General features: G+C 51.7%; 4 protein-coding genes across 4 annotated transcripts; 2 read left to right on the forward strand and 2 right to left on the reverse strand.

Moving 5' to 3' along the window:
• Positions 1 to 670: 670 nt before the first annotated feature.
• On the reverse strand, positions 671 to 2,913 carry N7539_004158 (homeobox domain-containing protein; the record flags this gene model as incomplete). Its single annotated transcript, XM_056933760.1, has 2 exons — positions 671 to 2,473; positions 2,578 to 2,913. 2 exons carry the CDS (start codon positions 2,911 to 2,913, stop codon positions 671 to 673), a joined length of 2,139 nt encoding a protein of 712 aa, XP_056791301.1.
• A 10,279-nt stretch (positions 2,914 to 13,192) lies between these two features.
• Positions 13,193 to 14,098, reverse strand: N7539_004159 (HAD family hydrolase; the record flags this gene model as incomplete). The annotated part of the gene is made up of 4 exons (XM_056933761.1): positions 13,193 to 13,674; positions 13,739 to 13,848; positions 13,912 to 13,933; positions 13,996 to 14,098. 4 exons carry the CDS (start codon positions 14,096 to 14,098, stop codon positions 13,193 to 13,195), a joined length of 717 nt encoding a protein of 238 aa, XP_056791302.1.
• Positions 14,099 to 14,506: 408 nt separating this feature from the next.
• Positions 14,507 to 16,268, forward strand: N7539_004160 (GNL3/Grn1 family GTP-binding protein; the record flags this gene model as incomplete). The annotated part of the gene is made up of 4 exons (XM_056933762.1): positions 14,507 to 14,523; positions 14,575 to 14,677; positions 14,776 to 15,828; positions 15,858 to 16,268. The coding sequence occupies 4 exons, from the start codon at positions 14,507 to 14,509 to the stop codon at positions 16,266 to 16,268; spliced, it is 1,584 nt and encodes a 527-aa protein (XP_056791303.1).
• A 964-nt stretch (positions 16,269 to 17,232) lies between these two features.
• cbfA (uncharacterized protein) lies at positions 17,233 to 18,413 on the forward strand (the record flags this gene model as incomplete). Its single annotated transcript, XM_056933763.1, has 3 exons — positions 17,233 to 17,385; positions 17,532 to 17,665; positions 17,822 to 18,413. The coding sequence occupies 3 exons, from the start codon at positions 17,233 to 17,235 to the stop codon at positions 18,411 to 18,413; spliced, it is 879 nt and encodes a 292-aa protein (XP_056791304.1).
• Positions 18,414 to 19,258: the final 845 nt, after the last annotated feature.

A 19,258-nucleotide genomic window follows, 5' to 3' on the forward strand; every position in this document is an offset into this window, starting at 1 on the left:
GGATTGAAGTATCCCACGATCAAACGGGATCTAGCTCAAGTGAACAGCATAAGCATGATTCGAGTAGCGACAAGTACAGACATAGCAATGTTGAATGTTTCAAGGCGTCAATCCAGCGAGTTATATAAGAGTTCTGCCGGTTGACCAGGAAACTGATGAGAAAGTCCGGCCCAAGAAAACAAGTGCTCAAGTAGATGACAAGGAAAAGAGTGAACAAAACACTCGGAGACGGAAGTAGATCAGTAAAAACGTCATGTCGCACACCACAAAATAAGAAATCACATATGCCCATACCCATAAACAAGATGCATGTGGCGCTCCCACTTTGTATTAACACCGGCGAAATAACCTTTGATGACCAGTAAATGAACAGACGAAGGGAAAAAGAGAAAGCATGTATGAGGTGACGCCCGAGATGGCTTCGTATCTCCCACGAGATCCGTAAAGGAATGCGAGAGAACGGACATCTTGCGCGGAATAATCAAGGAAAATGACCTTGATGAAGATGCATATAGAAACATCATAGCAGAATGAACATGTGCAGGGCCACTCAAGTGCTATACCAAGCGTGGCACGTATTCTGTCACCGATAACCAGTTTCATCCCAGTGACCAGAGAAAAAGAGAAGAGGGGGAACCACAACTTCAACGAGTCGTTGCAAATGCCGCTTTTAGGAAGCATACTGACCCGAAGAGGGATTGCTTGTGATGGCAAACGGCCGCATGGGCATTTCATACTCAACATGTTGGGATGCCATGCGAGTATCATGCTGCTGATAGTCGGACATCATGAAACTGCGCTGCTTTCCGGTACCGGAGTCGAGGGAGCCAGAGAGATCGGTGTCCTCAATAGAATACATCAAGGACGGCGAGACAGATGCGGTATCCATCCGGAAGCCGTGTCCAGATTGATCGATGGTCGTATCGAAGCCGGCGGGCGAGGCTGACGCCGACGAGGGCACCGGCAGACCGTTGGGGAAGACCGGCGAGGCAATGGACCCGGTGTCGACCCAGCTTCGAGCAGTCAGAGGCATGGAGTCACAGTTCATGTACTCTGGGAACGCAGATACTTGAGCCGGTGCCGACATTGGGGGAGCCACATTCTGATAGGCAAACGGTGCATAGATATCCAGGGGGGTCGCCGGCGGGGAGGCAAGGTTGATTTGCATAGGCTGTGAGGTAGGGAAGAAGTTTGTGCGGGAGTGCGCGGACACACAGTAACTGCTGTCCGTGGGCGAGGCGGGTAGAAAGTGCTGAAAGTCCTGAGGGGTCAAGGGAGTGGGTGGCGCCAAGCTCGCGGCAGAGACAGATGGACGCAGCATGTGGGCTTTGCTGGCCTTCATCGACCCCGATTCGGCAAATGTGAAATTAAGAGGGGAGCGCTGCACCGCAGAGGACTTTCGAACACCTGCATAGCGAGTGTTGAGGCTTTGCGCTGACTTGGTATGCCTCATCGAGTGACCAGCACCGAGAGAGCCCGCGTCGCGGTCTGTAGGCGATAGAGATGACATGGAAGTGGAAGGATTCAGAGAACGAGAGGGGGCGGTGCCGATGGCTGCCGGGCGGGGGCGCTTGCGCCGTGCAGCAAGATCAAGCTCCTTTCCAGACTCTCTCCAGGAAGCGGCAGCGGCAGCGGCAGCGATTGAGGGTTGGTGCATCCCAGAGTCACCGGTATGGATGCCGATGCCATCCAAGATGGCGAGTGCGTCGGTTGATTCGCGCCTGGTGATGGAGATTGCTGGAGTCTGGATCGAGCCTTGATACTGCATACCACTAAAGTCGAGGTTCGCATGGTCGGATATCTGGCCCTGAGAATTTTCCGACCAGTCCTCACCTGGAGAGGCGTACTGCACTCTGTGGAAGCCATTCAAATCGACTGGCACGGACCGCGGGGCCTCGGACATTCTCTGAGAGGCCTTAGACCCGCCCCGACCATGTGCGGAATGCCAGGATGTGGATTCCTTCTCGTTTGACAACCCTCCGTAACCATTAGCGTACGTCGTCCGCTCATTGCTCTCCTGGGATTTGGACTGTTGCATGGGTGGGCCCATGGCGGCGGGGGACTCGGACAGTGCCTTTTGCGTGGAGTCGGCCTTGGCATCCTTTCGCCCTGTGAACCGGTCGCGCGCCGCACACGCTGCGTTCAAGGCTCGCTGCAGTGAAGCCAAGGTTGCTTCCCTCGCCGTTTCACTTTTGGTCTTCTGATGCTTCTTCGTCTTGCCATCATCCTTGCTGTTTTCTGACGTGGACGCATTGATTGTGGCGTCGGAGTCCTCTGCTTGCGGAGTGGATGAGCCTTCGGACACTTCCCGATCAGTCGCAGTCTCCTCGTGAGGCTCTGAGTTTGATGGATCGATGGAATTGGACTTTTGTCGCACTGCTTCCTCTGCCTCCGCTTTGGCTTTTTGCATTTTCTCATATTCCTCCTGGCGCTTTTGCTGCTTGGCCTTGGCGCGTCGATTTTGAAACCAGTTCTAAACACAAGCAAAACGAACAATGCGTCATCTCGTCAGTGAACCGGAGAAATTTATGGTGTCACACCGGACAGGAGACAAAGCATAGTCCTCAAAAGACTTACCGCAACTCGGGGCAAGCTCAGATTCGTCTGGGCCGCCAATTGTCGCTTCACATTACTGCTTGGCTTGGGGTGCGCCTGGAATTGTGCCTCCAAGGTCTCGACCTGCTCTTTGGTTAATCGCGGGCGAGAGAGGTTCTCTGCGTATTCGTCGTAGTCCATAATTGGTTGGTGATAGTAGTCGAGCATCTCCGTGGGAGGGTGCGGATAGAGGTAACCATCCGTTGGATGGTGGTGCATCATTGGCGGTGGAATCATGTTGGGGTCATAGGCCATGGCGTGATCCATTGGCACTCCGAGGTGAGCTTGGTAGTTCCATGAGGGATGAATGTAGCTCATGGCGGATACTGATTATTTTCAAGAGACCGAGAGAATAAGATGAAGAGAGAGGCAGTGAGAGAGAATATGAGAGAGAATATGAGAGAGAATATGAGAGAGAATATGAGAGAGAATATGAGAGAGAATATGAGAGAGAATATGAGAGAGAGAATGTGTGAGAGAGAATGTGTGAGAGAGAATGTGAGAGAAGGTGTGTGTGTGTGTGTGTGAGAGAGAGAGAGAAAGAGAAAGAGAGAGATAGAGAAGGCGATAGAGAGAGCGAGAGAACAAAGTGAGAGGAAAATAGGTCGATGCGAGACGGATGAAAGGGTACGATTTGAGTGTCCGATAGAAGGATTGACAGGTGCGGGTTGAGGATCGAGAGTGAGCGCACGAGGCTAAGAGAAGGAAGCAGGTGCGAGGTCAAGCGTAGGAGGATCGCTTCAACAGCGTGAGATGGGATCCGAGGTGGGAGCCAAGAAGGAGTGTGGTTGGTGGTCGATTGGAAAAAGAAAAGATGAGGCCGATAGCGGGCATATGACAATGTGATTAAGGAGAGACGGAGGATGCTCAGAAGGAGAGACGGGAGCAACTGACACCGCAAATTAGAGGTCAGTATAGACTAAGGAGAGACGATCAAACAGACCCAGGAATAAAAGAGTGTGATGGGGAATGACAATGAAGAAACAGAGGGGAAGAGAAAAAAAGAAGGGAAAAGAGGAGGAAGTGCAGATGGACGAGGAGTAGAGAGATGCGCTCCGCAGAGAGAAAGAGAGAGAGCGAGAGAGAGGCCGCAATGGCGATGCGATCGGACAGCGTTTGGACAATCTTTCGCCAGAGAGGGTCCGACGGTATCACGATACAGAGGGCCGTAGGAACTTACTGTAGGAACTTACTGTAGCACGGGTAAGTTACCAGGTACCGTACCTGATGGCTACTCGTTAGGTAGTTTCGCACTAGACTACGAGGAGTAACTTGGCATCGAGTGCATCCCGTGATCCACTGCATCGTCGTACAGGAGTGCATGGGGACCAAACGGGGACCCGAATAGCGATGCATCAGCATAGTCGTCTCTCCCAATTTGGGTGCCTCTTGTCTCCATGAGTCCATTGCCGGGTGCCCTCGCATTTGCAGCCATTGCAGCGCCAGGCCTCATGGATGGATGGATGCCATCCATCCAGATGCCCGGTCATCAGCGGTCATGGGCGGTGCCCCTGCCCCACTGTCTAAATACAGACCAGCTCCCGTTTCCGAGATTCATTCCTCTCACTGAGGGACCACCATCACCTTCATGGCCCCCCCCCCAAAAGGAACAGAGGGACCAACAGCTCTCAATCCAGTTTCGGAACTGGGGAATTGGGGAAAGCTGCAGTGACGGTTTGTGTTCACTGACTAAGTGTCTTAGTGTACGAGTTAGTACCGATCTCCTCTGCTCCATCTGGTCCCTCGGATCAGGTACCCATCGCTGACGGGCTTTTCATTTGATGCCGGGCAGTCGGGGAGTCGGGAGAGCTCAGACTAGCGTACCAAATCTCATCAAGAGGTAACCACAAGCGATGATGTCGAATCTACCCGCACATGGCAGACTGACACGCTATCTCCCGCAAGGATCTTCCCCTTTGGACCATTCTCGTCAGTGCTGCAATTCCCTTCCTTCTCTCTCTCTCTCTCTGGACCCGATAAGATAAAAGTCATATGACTCGATTGACCACCCACACACACTCTCTCGTGATGTCTCCTGATTGTGGGCGGCCACCAGCCCCACGAGGAAACAGATTCTCGGATTCAATGTGAAAATACCAGAATCGGTAGACCCTCCAAGGAAAAAAAATAAAATAAACAGAAATGAAAAAAAAAAAAAAAAGATCCCACACTTCATTTTGATTACAAAGTGGAGGTTCCGAGTCATTGTTCAACTTTGTAAGTTTGTACACATCCATTTCGTTTGCCCTTCTTTGGGCTCATGACCCCACTAGAACGTCCCGCACAGGTCATTTTGCCTGGAGGAATATTTTTTTCCCCCTTTCCTCCCTGTTCCTTCAGCCGCTGGCGCCAGATGCTGGCGCTGACGACTTGAACGGGAAGGATCTCAATGAGGCGCTCGAGCATCGCGCGAGAGCGGCACCGGGGGAGCGGGTTTGTTACAAGGGATCGCCTCCAACCACAGGTCACAATTGTGGGAGTTCCACATGTAGGACGTGTCAATTCGCCAGGGCAACATCATGTCGGTAGTGCGTTTCTGCGTATCTGCGTGACTGCATCACTGCGATTTGCAATTCTGTGCTTGTGCCACGCTGCCGATCTTGTGGTTGAAGGTTACAGCCTGCGCGCGGCGATCTTGATTTGCGAATGAGTTTCATGGTCCCAAGAAGTAAAATCATGAGCTCGGAGAAACCCAAAACAAAAAACAAAAACAAAATTCAGGACATGACAGCCAACGGATTGGACCCAGCGTGTGGTGCCTCCCTTGTCAGAACTAGAGTGCTGGGTACAATATGCCTGATCTACTTGTGACGCCTACTTGATCTGCCAGGTGCCGAGTCATGCACCGAATCTGGAAAGGTTGACAAAGATGATGCCAGCCCGGCTTGAATCCCCCGTAAATAAACCCTCATCTCCACATCCGATCCGATTACCTCTTTCGGTACGAGTGTGCGCCGGTACACTGGTGCAGTGCTGCAGTCTCTGCCTCCCTCTCTCCCTCCCTCTGTACTCTGTACCACTCGGATGAGTTTCTTGTGTTTCTAGGGGGTGGCGGCAAAGTCGCGAATTGTAGCCGGCCGGGGCCCAGCCTGCAGTGTGGATTTAGGCCTGCAGTCCTCGGTCCTCGACCACAAGTCATGGTTATCCTGGTGCATCCTGCAAGTGCGTGCACCACTGGTCCACCACTGCACCCTTGCACAGTACAGTAGTACTGTGCATTACTGCATGGAGCATTCTGCTCGCGGTGCTTGGTCCTGCTCGGTCATGCCTGCGTCTTTTTCCAGGGAATCGGGACCAGCGCACGCCGATTGGACCTTGGCTTGACCTCTGCAGTTCTATCGTGACTCTGCACTCGACCGAGAATCACCGTCGAGACTGTATGCTCTATGTCGAGATAGGTACAATAGCGCGCGCTACAACAATGTGAATGGTATACAGTACAGAGTATAGACTAACAGTATATAGTTTATACTCGATATGGCCATCCATAATAGAAGACTTCGGATGCACAAGGTCGAACGAGTAGCAACCGGGAACATACGTAGTATGTACAACCAGCAACCAGTACACGTCGACACGAACCATGCATGCCGTAAACCTAACGTAGACCTGCATCGCAGCAGGAGTATCATCCTTCCAGAACGGGGTTCGAGGAAAGATCTCATCCTGACACGCGTCGGTGCTCCAGATTGATTGCTTGCTCCGAACATAGAAACATGAAAACACGACATAGTCATACCACCATACTGTGACAACGTTGCGAATCCTTTGGTGAGTGGTGACTCAATCCAACACAGCCCGGATCTCAGAGCTTCGCCCCCATTTCCTGTCATGGATACAGTATGTGCTATAGACCTCCGACAACGAAACTCCCGTCAGACATGCTTCTCCCCGGAGAATCACTCAGCAAGTACTCGATCTTGGCTGCACGGACACGGGTGCTACTGTAAGTGTACTAGTGTACGACCGCCCCGTAAGTCCCGTGAGTCTGTGAGATGGTCATGCTAGCGTCAATCAATTCCGATCGGCCACCGCCTCAGGGCAAGCTGGAGATCCACTATGATGCCGGAATCAGTCTCCAAAGAGATCCACTCCCCAGTGTCCAGTGTCCACCGTGCGTGTTTGGTGCGCTTGAATTATCCCGAAAGGCTGAGGCTATTCTCAGCGTGGCACTGATCTCGCTTCTCGGTCTGTGTGTGAGGAGTTTTGACCAACAAGACTCGTCGATCGAGGTACAAGTTATGTGAATGTCAATCTGGTGCCTGAAACAGATCCTTATACTCCAAATGGGTAACCACTACAAAGTACAGACAGCAGAGCAATCCCTCGTGTACTGCAGGAGTGTACAGTCCAGACTCGTCGAGTGTTAACTGTAGAATCGAAGCGCATGGTAAAAAAAAAAAACAGTCAAAGAAAAAAAAAAGCCTATCAACCCCCATTGGGACCGGCGAACAGACCCCACGTAAAGAAAGGGGGCTTGGCGTCTCTCAGTGAACTCCTTGTCTTGGACAGACTCGAATTTCGGGCACCCACGCCAAAGTGCCAAAGCGGTAACTTGTTCCTCCACCAGTCTTGAATCTCTTGGATCCTTTTCCCTTTTCCCTTTCTGTCTCTCTTTTTCCCTCTTCTCACCCACTCAGACACCAGAGTCGAGGGGGGGGGGGTAAAAGGGACCGGTTTTTGTTCCACGGTTCGCTTGGGTGGAGGCACCACGATAGCATCAGCGGGTAGCGTCCCACGGATGTCTCCGCGGCCGAGGTTGAGGTTCAAGATGTGGTCCTGTACTTGTACTGCAGAGTGTGTCAGTGCAGTATGTCTCGTTGCAAGACATGATTTGAACGTGCGGTACCAAAGTCCTCGACTGCTGTACTTCGGTCTTGCCGTCAACTTGCGAAATCAGAGGTAGAAAATAGCGAATATGCGAGACGTGTGATGCTGCTGCCTATCTGCTCGGCAGACAAGCGGACGGTGGCTCGGTGGCTCGGTGGCTCGGTGGCTCTTGTGGACGGTGGAGACTGAAGACTGAAGATTGGAGAGGGCGACAGATGGGACTTATTTCCTTGACCAGGTCCAGCGTCCGAAGGTCCAAAAGGTTCCAACCTTGCTTGCGGCCAACGAATGAGCCGTGTGGATGATTTCAGTTCCTGCATTAGCTCGCTCGAGTTTTTGGGTCCGGTTTGCTGATCCGAAAGAGGCCTAGAGCGATCGCAGGCGTGTGGCGGAAAGGGAAAATCATGCGTTGGAAAAAACAAGCCTCCGCCGGAGCGTAGAGAGGTCTTAGTGCGAGCATGACTGAATTCACAACCATAAGGATATCCTTAGTCCTTTCCCATCATCTAATATGCAATGATCCATTATCCATGATTTCATACGGTACACTCATGGACTCATAGTCATACCTCACACTCATACAATGTATGAGTGCACCTTACCAGTGTACCGGATTTATCAGATGGTGGATGTGGATGTGGATGTGCCGTAGGATCAGCGTTGAGTGCCCTTGATCCTTATTGTCCTGGCGAAAAAGAAGAGTAGAGTGGTGATGGGCAAAGGTCGGGTATATCTTCCGAATGCTATTGTCTGTGTTTACAGCAGCGGCAGGATCGTCCCCGAGGCACAACGTGTGTGATTCCAAATACACTGTTGACTGTCCTCTGTAGTGCTGTACTCCTGCTGCCAACGATAACTACTAAAATAGGCAACAGGACCTTAGCCAGTCTCTCAGAAGATCACTCGTTTGACGGCGTTGAAGACATACCAGTCCGGACATAACAACTGCAATACTTCCGGCTCAATGACTCCATGACTTCTCGATCGACAACCATGCTGAATCGTTTGCCATCACTCTCATTCCATGTGTATATGACTTGCATGGCGCATGACCAACTAGAAGAAAAGCGTCGCCTCATCAGGCCCGCAACATCAAATTAGTCACAATTTTACGTCTGATCCGATCGCGCGCAGTGTTCGGTGACGAGCAATCAAGATTCAACTTTTGTTTCAAGTTTTCAACAATGATCCATGTGAGGGTCTCTTGAACTCCTTGACTCATCCTTTCCTCATCCAATCCGGTGATCAATCAACCCCTGCAAAATTGGGCTCGGTCCTGACTCCTCCGTGTCGAAACTTGACCCAGAGATTGACATACAGTACAATGGTCCCCGGGCATCATCCCCGCGTGCGCGTCACATCGTGGAGATCATGAAAAAGTCTCTGACTGACGTGACTGGACCTGCTGACTTGAGTGGTCTGCCTCATGACGGAACTCCCAAGGCAGTCCCAAAATGGAGGATGTCGATCTGGTGCGCCGAGTCGCCGACTCGTGTAGTCGAGTCACCACTCGGGTCACAGTTCACAACTGAGTAGTGTGCTGACTGTGCTCAGTCACTGATGTACTCGGAAAGCCACGTGACAAAAGTGTCAACCATGCGGAGAAATGTCAATCATCAAGGGCATTACGTCCGCACAAGATGATTGTCCGGTCAGGTCTCCACCGTGCGGTTTCGTCAGCAAAGGTTCACTGTGAGACGTACTATTGACAGGACTACGCTTTGGGACGGCGTATCTCCAGAGTCCCAATTCTCTGCAGAAACTGTCACAGAGTGGACAGTGCCTCATTCAGCAGCATCCATGGGGAATTCTATCGTAGTACTGAGTACCGTACAAGAAGAAGAAGAGCTCCACGACAGTTGAAAGACCCATTCTTTACCATTACGTGAAAGCGGTAAGCATCTGCGCCAAGGCGAACTAAACATCAATAGTCAACCGATCCCGTCGATCATCTCGAATCCACCTCCGATTCGAGGTCTCCCCCATCCACGACAGTAAGTACGTTCCGTATTTTTCTTTTTTTTTTTTGGGTCCTGCAGAACGAAATACCCGAGGAAAATAAGAGGCCTAAACATCATAGGCTACAACCCTATCATCAACAAAGCGGTAGCGATCGCCCGCAGTTCCGCCATCCCCGGGTATCCAATCCACGACACGCACGACACGTGCATATACTCGCTGCCTGAAGATCATAACCAATGCACCGGGTGACGTGATGGTCACCGTTCCCTGGTCAAACAAGGGAAAGAAAAATTAAATGAAATGGCCGGAGAAGATCTGCGATGAGATACCCAACACTCTGGTTCGACCCTGGTCAATCACAGCGCTAAACCCCCAAGCAGGAGAGGTTTCATGCACTGCGGATCACCGGGAGGTCACCCTGGAATCCAGAGCGCAACCTTTGCAGATCCCTGGTCCCCATCCCCTGCCGGACGTGCAACTCGGAGCTCATCTCATGCAAGCTGGAGGCTGGCCCATAAGTCGTGCTGGCCGACTATTGTAGACAACTCCATTGAATGACGGCTGTTCAGCTGGTATGGAATCATGAAGGCTCCAGGGATAGAGGCGCTGACCAATCCCAAAGCGGGCCTGACCTGTCCATTGAGACCAGCTTGCTTACTCATTGTCTGTAATATCCAGTATCTCAGCGCAGTCAGGATATTCAGATGAGGTAGCCAATCAATCAAGTCCGGACTTGAGCCATTCTTCGACAAGGAGCAGGCACGAATCTTCGCAGCAAGAGTCATCGAACTTGAGTTTGCCCCCTTCTGTTGGCTGGCGACTCCTCAAGGTTGCTTAGGCTCAAAACCCGTAGGTATCGTCGCCCTGGCAGTTGAGCAGTCCCATTGAATGTGGAACGAGACATGGCGAGGATGTGAATCTCACTAGCACAGTGATAAGTAAGAGGGCCGGAGTCTGCAGAAAAAAAGACGCTGAAGCACGTTCCATGTGACAAGCTTCCGGTGCATGCATCCCATCAATCATTCAACTTTATTCGACTCTGGCTGCCGTGCTCTCTGGTAGCTAGTCCACGATGCTAGCTTGGAATTAGGTAGCAAAAGCCTTGACCATGACTCGTGCTGCCGTGGGTCCTTGCACGGTCTCTCTCTCTCTGGATACCTATGAACATTGCGGTACACTCGAACATATTCCCATGGTATTGCAGATGTCTACCTGCGAGTAGGCCTCTTTCCATTGAATTCTATTGCAAAAGTAATAAGTATTCTCATGGTTTGATGTCCAGCAAAAGCGGTACCCCTAGTCGAATATGCGCATTTGAATTCTGCCCAGTAGATTAGCCACAGTGACTCTCGGTCTTCTCGAGCGTCTGATCTTCTTCTCTCGGTCAACCTTGACGCGTTTCAGCAACACCCAAATTATACCTATACGTATTGCCCGCGACTCGATCAACTTCTCACGTAAATAGTGACACGGAAAGTGATAACATACGTCTGCAACAACAACGCTGCGGCGTAACGATGCCATCCACGTCATCGGACACAGGTCACGGGGTATGGTCTAATACTCATTCAGACCGTCATTTCACCTAACCGACCCAGTCACTGAGGAGGCAAGAACTCCATCCATCGGATGATTGAGCTTTTTAATAAGTGTCCAGGATAGATGTGTTTGTGATCTAGGACGGACGGCGGGCACGCAGTGGGCACGCAGCGAGATGATAGAAATCCCTGCTAGACGTGAACCATCTTCCAGCACGACACTCAGTCGTAAGGGAGGAAGAGAAGCAGGTGGTTCAAATACAGTGCAATCGTGCCGGTAGCTCTTCAGCAGCCGGATTTCCAAAGCTGCAATGAGTCGCGATCGCGCCACTCGCGCTGGTTACACGAGCAATCACCCCGCAACCCGCGGTAGATGAACTGCCCGCGGAGATGTTCAGCTGCAGGGGCTCGTGCTAAAGATCTGGAATGAATACCAGGCCTCGTGTTGCAATGAGCAACTCGGTGCGATCCTCGATGAGGCTAATGGTATTCAGAGCAGACAATGTGCCCAAAAATGACCGAGGCAGCATGCTCGTCCGGCCTTCAGGTACGACTGCATGTCCTGGGACTATTTAAGTTGCCCGGGGGCAATTCCCAAGACCACGGCAGCGAGCTGGGTGAGGGTCTTCTCTCTGCTGATGCGCCCTTTGTCTCTTTGCTGTGATGCACTGCCGCGAAGGGCTAGATGGACAGAGGCCCGGCCCTTACTGAGCTTGCGAATCGAAGCCTGAACCATTGGCCAGAGAGATATAGAGGATCTTTGTTTAGTCCGAGAGCGCCTTATTCTGTAGGTAGTAGGCGCAGGCGTACAATCCGCGATATTGTCAAAAGTGCATTGCATCCGCATGTTTCAACGTAAATCCGAGGCAGGTATTTTATTGGACAAGTTCCCAGTCCATTATCAACATGTTCATCAGGTAACAGAGTAATGTCTCCCGGCCCCCATGGAGCGTCACTTGATCCCCGGCTAAGATGCAAAGAGCATACAATGAAAGCGAGGCCTGGTCTCTCTGCTCGTGGTCATGTAAAACGTCAGAGTCTCTGACGATAGCTAAGCACATGCTGGTGCTCGAGTTCCGAGGCCGCGGTCGTGACATCCATTGTCAGTCACATTCTGCTGTAGAATTTTAGATACCTGATTAGATCAGGACTAAGAAGTTGGGTCGGTTGTCAAGAGTTTGACAAAGGATGAGATGCCCCGAAGAGGCGTCGCCGTGGCCAGAGGTCAGCTTGACGGAGCTCAGGGGAAGCTGCTCATTTGCTCGATTTTGGGCGGCTCGGGTGCGTAGACATCTCGAACGAGGTGCACTCTTGTAAACTGGTTGGCCCCCATACTTGTCCCGTATAGCTCAACATACCCATCATTCTATAGATCGACGGCAAGATACTGTGAAGCCCGCGGTAGTTTCTCATCCTCGCGAGTAGGGGTGAGCGTGAGTCATTGAGATAGCGTCAGATGGATGAGTTGTCGCGGCGGACAAATGCAACGCCTAGAGACTGGTCGTCTGTGGTCTCCGTATCCTCGGGGCACGCGAATCAAACTCGGCCAATAGCAGCTGTGTGCATCCCTATCTCCGAATTTGAATTGATAAATGCCTAACGGAACATGGCTGCTGCACAACCATGCAGAGTTGTCCGAGTCTGCAATTTCACTGAGGTCATCGGCCAGTTTCTGTTCGACAGCACCGGCTTACATCGCATTGCACACAGCATGCACCGCTGCCGAGCTACTGGGTCTCCTTCCATCGACGTCCAAAATAGAGGCTGTTGAATGTTGAAGATTTGATTGAGATTGTCACTGGCGAGACTGCACTTCCACATCTGCTAGCAGAGGGGGCGCACATGTGAACGCCCGATTTGTCGCGGGTGAAATTTTGCGTATGATCGATAAGACACGCGTGGGTATTTCACTCAGATTGGCGGGCATATGAATTTAAATGGGCTCTATGGTGTGTGAGGGGCTGGCGTGGTATAAGACTGTGCTGGACTTTGAAGACCCGCGCTAGAAACATAACTGGAAATTCAAGGCGTGGGAAGAGGCTTGGCCGACTTGAAGGTGGTCGACCAGGCCACCTAGACGTAGACGGGACCTGGGGAGTGCAGTTGTCATCTCGAGGCCAAGGACTGAGAATCTCAATCAACAACAGCTTCATTTGCTCATTCCAGGATGGCCAGATGAAAAGTGCAGCATGTTGTAACGTGCTATTCTATCTGTGGAAACTCTTTTATAATGATCAGTGATGTTACATGAATCCAAGGAGAAATTCTCACTGCAGCGCATTCCGAATCTCAAGCTCAATTCGTCCATCGACGACACTGTTGATGGAGAGGCTGCGTAGATCTTCAATGATCCAGTCTGCTCCAGCCTCTTTCAGCTTATCCAGAGAATGTGTTGTAGCGAGTGCAATGACCTTGTATCCGGCAGCCTTGCCCGCCTTGATTCCACTAGGCGCATCCTCCAAAACGACGATATTCGTTGAGCCCTCCAGACCAATCTTTTTCGCGCCGAGCTGGTAGCATCGAGGATCTGGCTTTCCTAGCTCAACATCCTCGGCTACTACAAGATGCTTTGGGTGTGTAAGGCTGAGCACGCCCAGCCAGCCATCAATCAGCGCACGTGTGCCTGAGGTTACCACGCCCCATCTGGCGGAGGAGCTGTCGAGAGCGTTCATGAGATCTCGACCACCCGGGATTTCAACAGCATCGGAGCCGTACGTTTTCGGAATGCGGCCTTCGACAAAGTTGACATCTGGGAGAGAGCAAAGTATCAGACTTGTACTTGAGCAATGCAGAACGTGTGGGCCGCGACATACATTCCCAGTTGGCTTTGGTCTTGTCATAGATTCCCATGACATCGATGCTTCGCCGGCCATGAGAAGTAGCGAGGATTGTCTTGGGATCCACACCCAATTCAGCACCAATTCTGTATCGATGTCAGCCATTGTCCCATTCCTGGACTGTCGTGTTGGCTACAACATCGACTCACTGGTGCCAGTGTTTCACGATTGCTGTTGACAAAAGGTATTCATTAGCATCGATTGTGTCATTTAGTCCCAAAGTCTAGCCATACCATCCGTGGAGTCGACGATCGTTCCGTCAAAATCAGAGAGAAGGCCATCGAATGTGTGCACCTCTGCTGGCGCAGAAAAGGCTTCTTTGGCGTTGGAAGACATCGCGGGGGAGGGGTTCCGCGGGGGTGCTTCGGGGAAGATTGTGTTGTAGACGTTCGGTGAGTGAGGTTCAAGGGGCACGATCCAGGCTCAAAACGAATCTGACGATTTGATTGCACACTGAAAAGGGAGGTTCTATGTCTATAGACGAAAAATAAACCGCAAAAGATGAAAACGCGCGACAAAGTTCAGATCGAAGAGTAAAAACAAGTACATCGACTAATCAGCGGTTGCATTACCATTTGGCGTAATCGTCCCGCCGGCCGCGGATCGGAGATCGGGGAATATGATTATCCGCTTATCGAAATCTTGGCGCTTAACTTTTTCGACTGGATTTTGCGGAGATTGAGAGATATTGTAAAAGCGCACTTATTATTGTCTGCATTTGCTACACACAAGTGAACAGACAAAATGGTGAAACTCGGTCAGTATCATCACCATCAATGCATTCTTGACTTTTTAAACTAATCATCTGCGAGTGCGACAGGCAAAAATTCCAAGCGGGTGCCCACTCGTCTGAGACACAAGATTGAAAAAGCTGCTGTTGCGAAGCAAAGAAAGCAGAAGAAGCTTGCAAAGAAGGTACTTGCTTTTTCCTCCTTGAGAAGCGACAGGAGTCTCGACGCATCTATTCAATTCACATTCTGGATCAGGGTCTAACCTGCTGCATTTTTTTCCAGAACCCAGAATGGCGGTCAAAAATCAAGAAGGACCCCGGTATCCCCAACCTGTTCCCTTTCAAGGACAAGATGCTTCACGACATCGAGGAGAAGAAGCGTCTGAAGACCGAGGAGCAGGAGCGTCTGCGCCAGGAGGCCCGCGCTCGTAAACTCGAGGCCAAGCAGACCCAGCCGGGTACGCAGGCAGCCGTTGATATCATGGAGGACGACCTCTTGGACGACGATATGGACGCTGATGGCAGCGACTCAAACCCCATGGCAGCGCTCCTCGCTTCCGCTCGCGCTCGTGCCCAAGAATATGACGATGAGAATGACAGCGACGACGATGAGATGGACGAGGACGAGGATGATGATGACGAGATGGACGAGGATGAAGAGGGCGGCGTCACATTCACCGATGCTCCCACGCTAGGCACATCATTGAACTCCACCAAGGAGAGCTCACGGCGCCAGTTCGACAAGGTCTTCAAGACCGTGACCGATGCGGCTGACGTAGTCCTTTACGTGCTCGATGCTCGGGACCCCGAGGGTACACGATCAAAGGAGGTTGAACGGGAGATTATGGCCGCCGACAACGGCTCGAAGCGTCTCATTCTCATCTTGAACAAGATCGATTTGGTGCCCCCACCGGTCCTCAAGGCGTGGTTGATTCACCTCCGACGTTATTTCCCCACTCTCCCCCTCAAGGCCGCCAACGGCGCCCCCAATGCGCACAGCTTCGACCACAAGCAATTGACCGTCAAGGGCACCTCCGAGACCCTCTTCCGCGCCCTCAAGTCCTACGCCCACAGCAAGCAGTTGAAGCGCTCGATCTCCGTCGGAGTCATTGGTTATCCCAACGTCGGTAAATCGTCTGTGATCAACGCCCTCACTGCTCGTCTCAACAAGGGATCCAGCAACGCCTGCCCTACCGGTGCCGAAGCTGGTGTCACCACCAATCTTCGCAGCGTCAAGCTTGACAACAAGCTCAAGCTGATCGATTCACCGGGTATTGTCTTCCCCAGCGCCGCTGGAAAGACCAAGAAGTCCAAGGACAACGAGCAGGCCCGCCTCGTCCTTCTCAACGCCATCCCCCCAAGCAGATCGAAGACCCCGTCGCGGCTGTCAATCTGTTGATCAAGCGTCTGTCTTCCTCCGAGACTTTGATCAACAAGATGCTCGAAGTCTACGGCATCACCACCCTTTTCCCCACCGGTGATAAGACCACCGACTTCCTCATCCAAGTCGCTCGCAAGCGCGGCCGTCTCGGTAAGCGTGGTGTCCCTAATGTTGAGAGTGCGGCTATGACTGTGATCAACGATTGGCGCGATGGCCGTATTCAAGGCTGGGCCAACGCTCCTGTTCTGCCCGTGGCTGGCTCAGCGGCCGAGGCTGCGGATCCCACCGCGGGTCCCGTGGACAATGTACAGGTTGTTACTGAGTGGGCCAAGGAGTTCCAGATTGAAGGTCTTTGGGGTAACGGACAGGGCGAGGACGAGGAGATGGCCGAATAGAGTGAGAGATTCTGCGGTCCGAGATGAAGACATTCGATGCACTGCTTCTGTTGTTATCTCGTTCATTCTCATTGTTAGATTTCTTGGATACCAAAAAATGGGCGTTATATCTGGATGAATCAAATTTGCATTATATCTCTTTTCCATCTTGAATTCTCGTGAGCTGATGTCCATGTGTCGTCAGTCAAATGCATAGAAACACCGGGTCTTGTGATTATCGGGAGTAAGCCCAAATTCATGTTCTTGCCATTGCTGGAATGACCCTAGGGGTCGAATTGCAAATATGGCATTGCGTCTAGCTATTTGTGTCTCGTCAGACTAAGGCTTTCTCTGTTCTTGGTCTGGCTGTGTTGCGAGACAAATTCCCATTCGAGTCCGACCATTCGAGTATTTGGCGACCTAGACTGCTAGTAGAAAGTCAAGATTGTCTGTTAGAACGGACGATGTAGGTAGAATGTTAAACGATCTTCAACTGGAGAAGCAAACCCTGATCGAGGCAACTCACACTACGATCGATTCGGTGCCTATACTGCTGACTCAAATCTTGTTTGTATGAAGATACATTGACTGCATAAAATGTAGATCTCTACGTCGAGTCTAACGCTTGTACCTGGGTCTCCACTCTGCTCCCCGAGCCAACTTAAAGCTCGCGTCGCGGATTTCGCGCTTTCAGAGACCCGCCACTCCTACTTCAATCTCACCTTCCGGCAGCTACAGAATTGTACATTCGGGATCGACTTGGTCCAGTCCGTTAATTGCATCGAGAACTTTCTGTATAAGACAGAACGACACGAGCACATCTCAAATCCTTTAGCATCAAGACTTCCCCCAGCTCCAAAGGGTGACGAGTACTTTCACCTCGCGTCAAAGATACTTCCACGAGAAGGACGAAGACCCCGTCCAGCCTACCCTCGGCAAGCAGGGCGAAAAGAAAATATCTACCGCGACAAAGAGCACCACAAGTATGCCACCGCGCAAATCAACTTCATCTGTCACACCTGCCGACACGGAGGAGGCATCGCAATTATCGCCGCAAGCGCAGGGAACCGCCGACAAGCCCATCACTGCGACGGAGCAGCAGATCAAGGCCCGGGCGGAGCAAGGCGTCAGCGTCGAGGTGAGTGCACGTCTTAATACGGGCACATTGCAGCCTGTAACCTCTGTCTTCGTGCGAGGCAGTGTGTGTCATGCGCGAAACAGAATCTGCTGGTTCAGAGTCCTGTAGGCTGACTCGAGCAATGCCTTTTCTCTTCTTTGGTTCAGGACTACCTCCTCCCACGCTCGCTGACGATCCGTCTTGCGAAATCCGTGCTTCCTCCCAATACGACAATCCAGAAAGATGCAGTTCTGGCGATTCAGAAAGCCGCCACCGTCTTTATATCCTATCTCTCGTCACAGTATGTTCTTTTCTCGTTCATTACCACGCGTAAGCTGTGAGGTAGCGTACTGCGCACCTACCGTCGAACCTGAACATCTGGTCACTTGTGGCTCTTGACCCGCGATCAGAAGCCCGTCGAGACCTCGGATTCTAACTGTCTATTTCATCTCTCCAGTGCCAATGACGCAACTCTAAAGCGCACCGTCGCCCCTGCAGACGTTTTTAATGCCCTCACTGAACTCGAACTCGATGCCTTCCGCCCTCGTCTGGAAAAGGAACTCGAGGCCTTTACCGAGATCAAAGCCGGCAAGCGTAAAGCGAAAAAGACCGATGCCAATGGCGGCACAACCGCCGGCGCTAGCAGTGCTGCTGCGCGAACATCGGGAGGGGTGGCCGAGGACGAAGATGTTGAAATGGTGGATAAACCTGCAAAGCGAGTAAAACGAAGCAAGGAACAGAGCAGAGCAGCTGGACAACCTCGAGGGAACGACCAAGCGCAAGGGGAGGATGACGAGGAGGAGGAAGAGGAGGAGGAGAACGAAGCGGAAGAAGAAGACGAAAATGATGAGGATGAGGAAGAGGCAGAGGAAGAAGGAGAGGACGAGGAAGACGAGGATGATGATGACGATGACGAGCACAGGGTGGATGAGGATCTCGATCGCATTGAGGATCTGGATGGGACGTCTAGACAGATGGATCCCGATGCCGATGAGACAGATGATGAAGGGCCCGCGAGTCAGTTGCAGGGTGGGTTGGACCTTGGCTAATGAGGCTTTCCAATCAAGTGACATTGTCTACTCCAAAGCTCTGGATAACACGCTCAAGCTCCCGTTCATTGTTCTTTCTGTATAATAGAGGTCTATTCTCTGTTCCTCGGGGTCAATTGGTTTCAGTTGACCTGTGAAACGCCCGGTGTGAGTGATGGCCTATGGAGGACTCGGACGTCGTTGCGAAAGACCATTTATACAAGACTGCCGACTATGGGAATTGTACGGATAATAAATAACAACAGCCGACTGCATGTCAATGGTCTCTCCATCTTCTCGACCTTGTCAGACAGGAGCCACCATCTACGTTGAGTACATAGTACATAATATAGTTCAATGAGTACCTAGAAACACGGTAATCCCAATGATCAGGCTCACGAATCTAGAGTCTGCGTGTAGCATTTTCTGGGTGTACTTTGACCCATGTCTTTTGTCCGTTACACAGGTAAGGTAACAGGTGACTTGTGGTGGTAAGTCAATTGACTGCTATAGGTCGGTATGAACTATGGAGTAAGGCTGACCTGACCTGAGGTAAAGGTTGTCGTTGGCACGGCGGATACATGTAGGTATATACAGCCGACATATATTCAGTCTGACTGCTCCCTGCGCCACATTCCAAACCTCTTCATGTTCCACCTAACTCCCCCCCCCCCCCCCTGGGAGCTCTACTAGTTTGCATAGCGCATCCCCAGTGACGCTCCTGATCGGCAGCTTCTGTATCGCCTTTTTCCAATGCCAGATGGAAGCCTCTCGCAGGAAAGACCGGACTTCTGATAAATGACTCGTGAGTGGGAGTTGAAGGATCCCACCGTTCGGTGCTTCAAGCTTGAAAGAGGAAACGCCCG

Source organism: Penicillium diatomitis (genome assembly GCF_028827545.1).
Source record: "Penicillium diatomitis strain IBT 30728 chromosome Unknown utg000004l_segment0_segment0, whole genome shotgun sequence".
NCBI classification, from domain to species: Eukaryota; Fungi; Ascomycota; class Eurotiomycetes; order Eurotiales; family Aspergillaceae; genus Penicillium; species Penicillium diatomitis.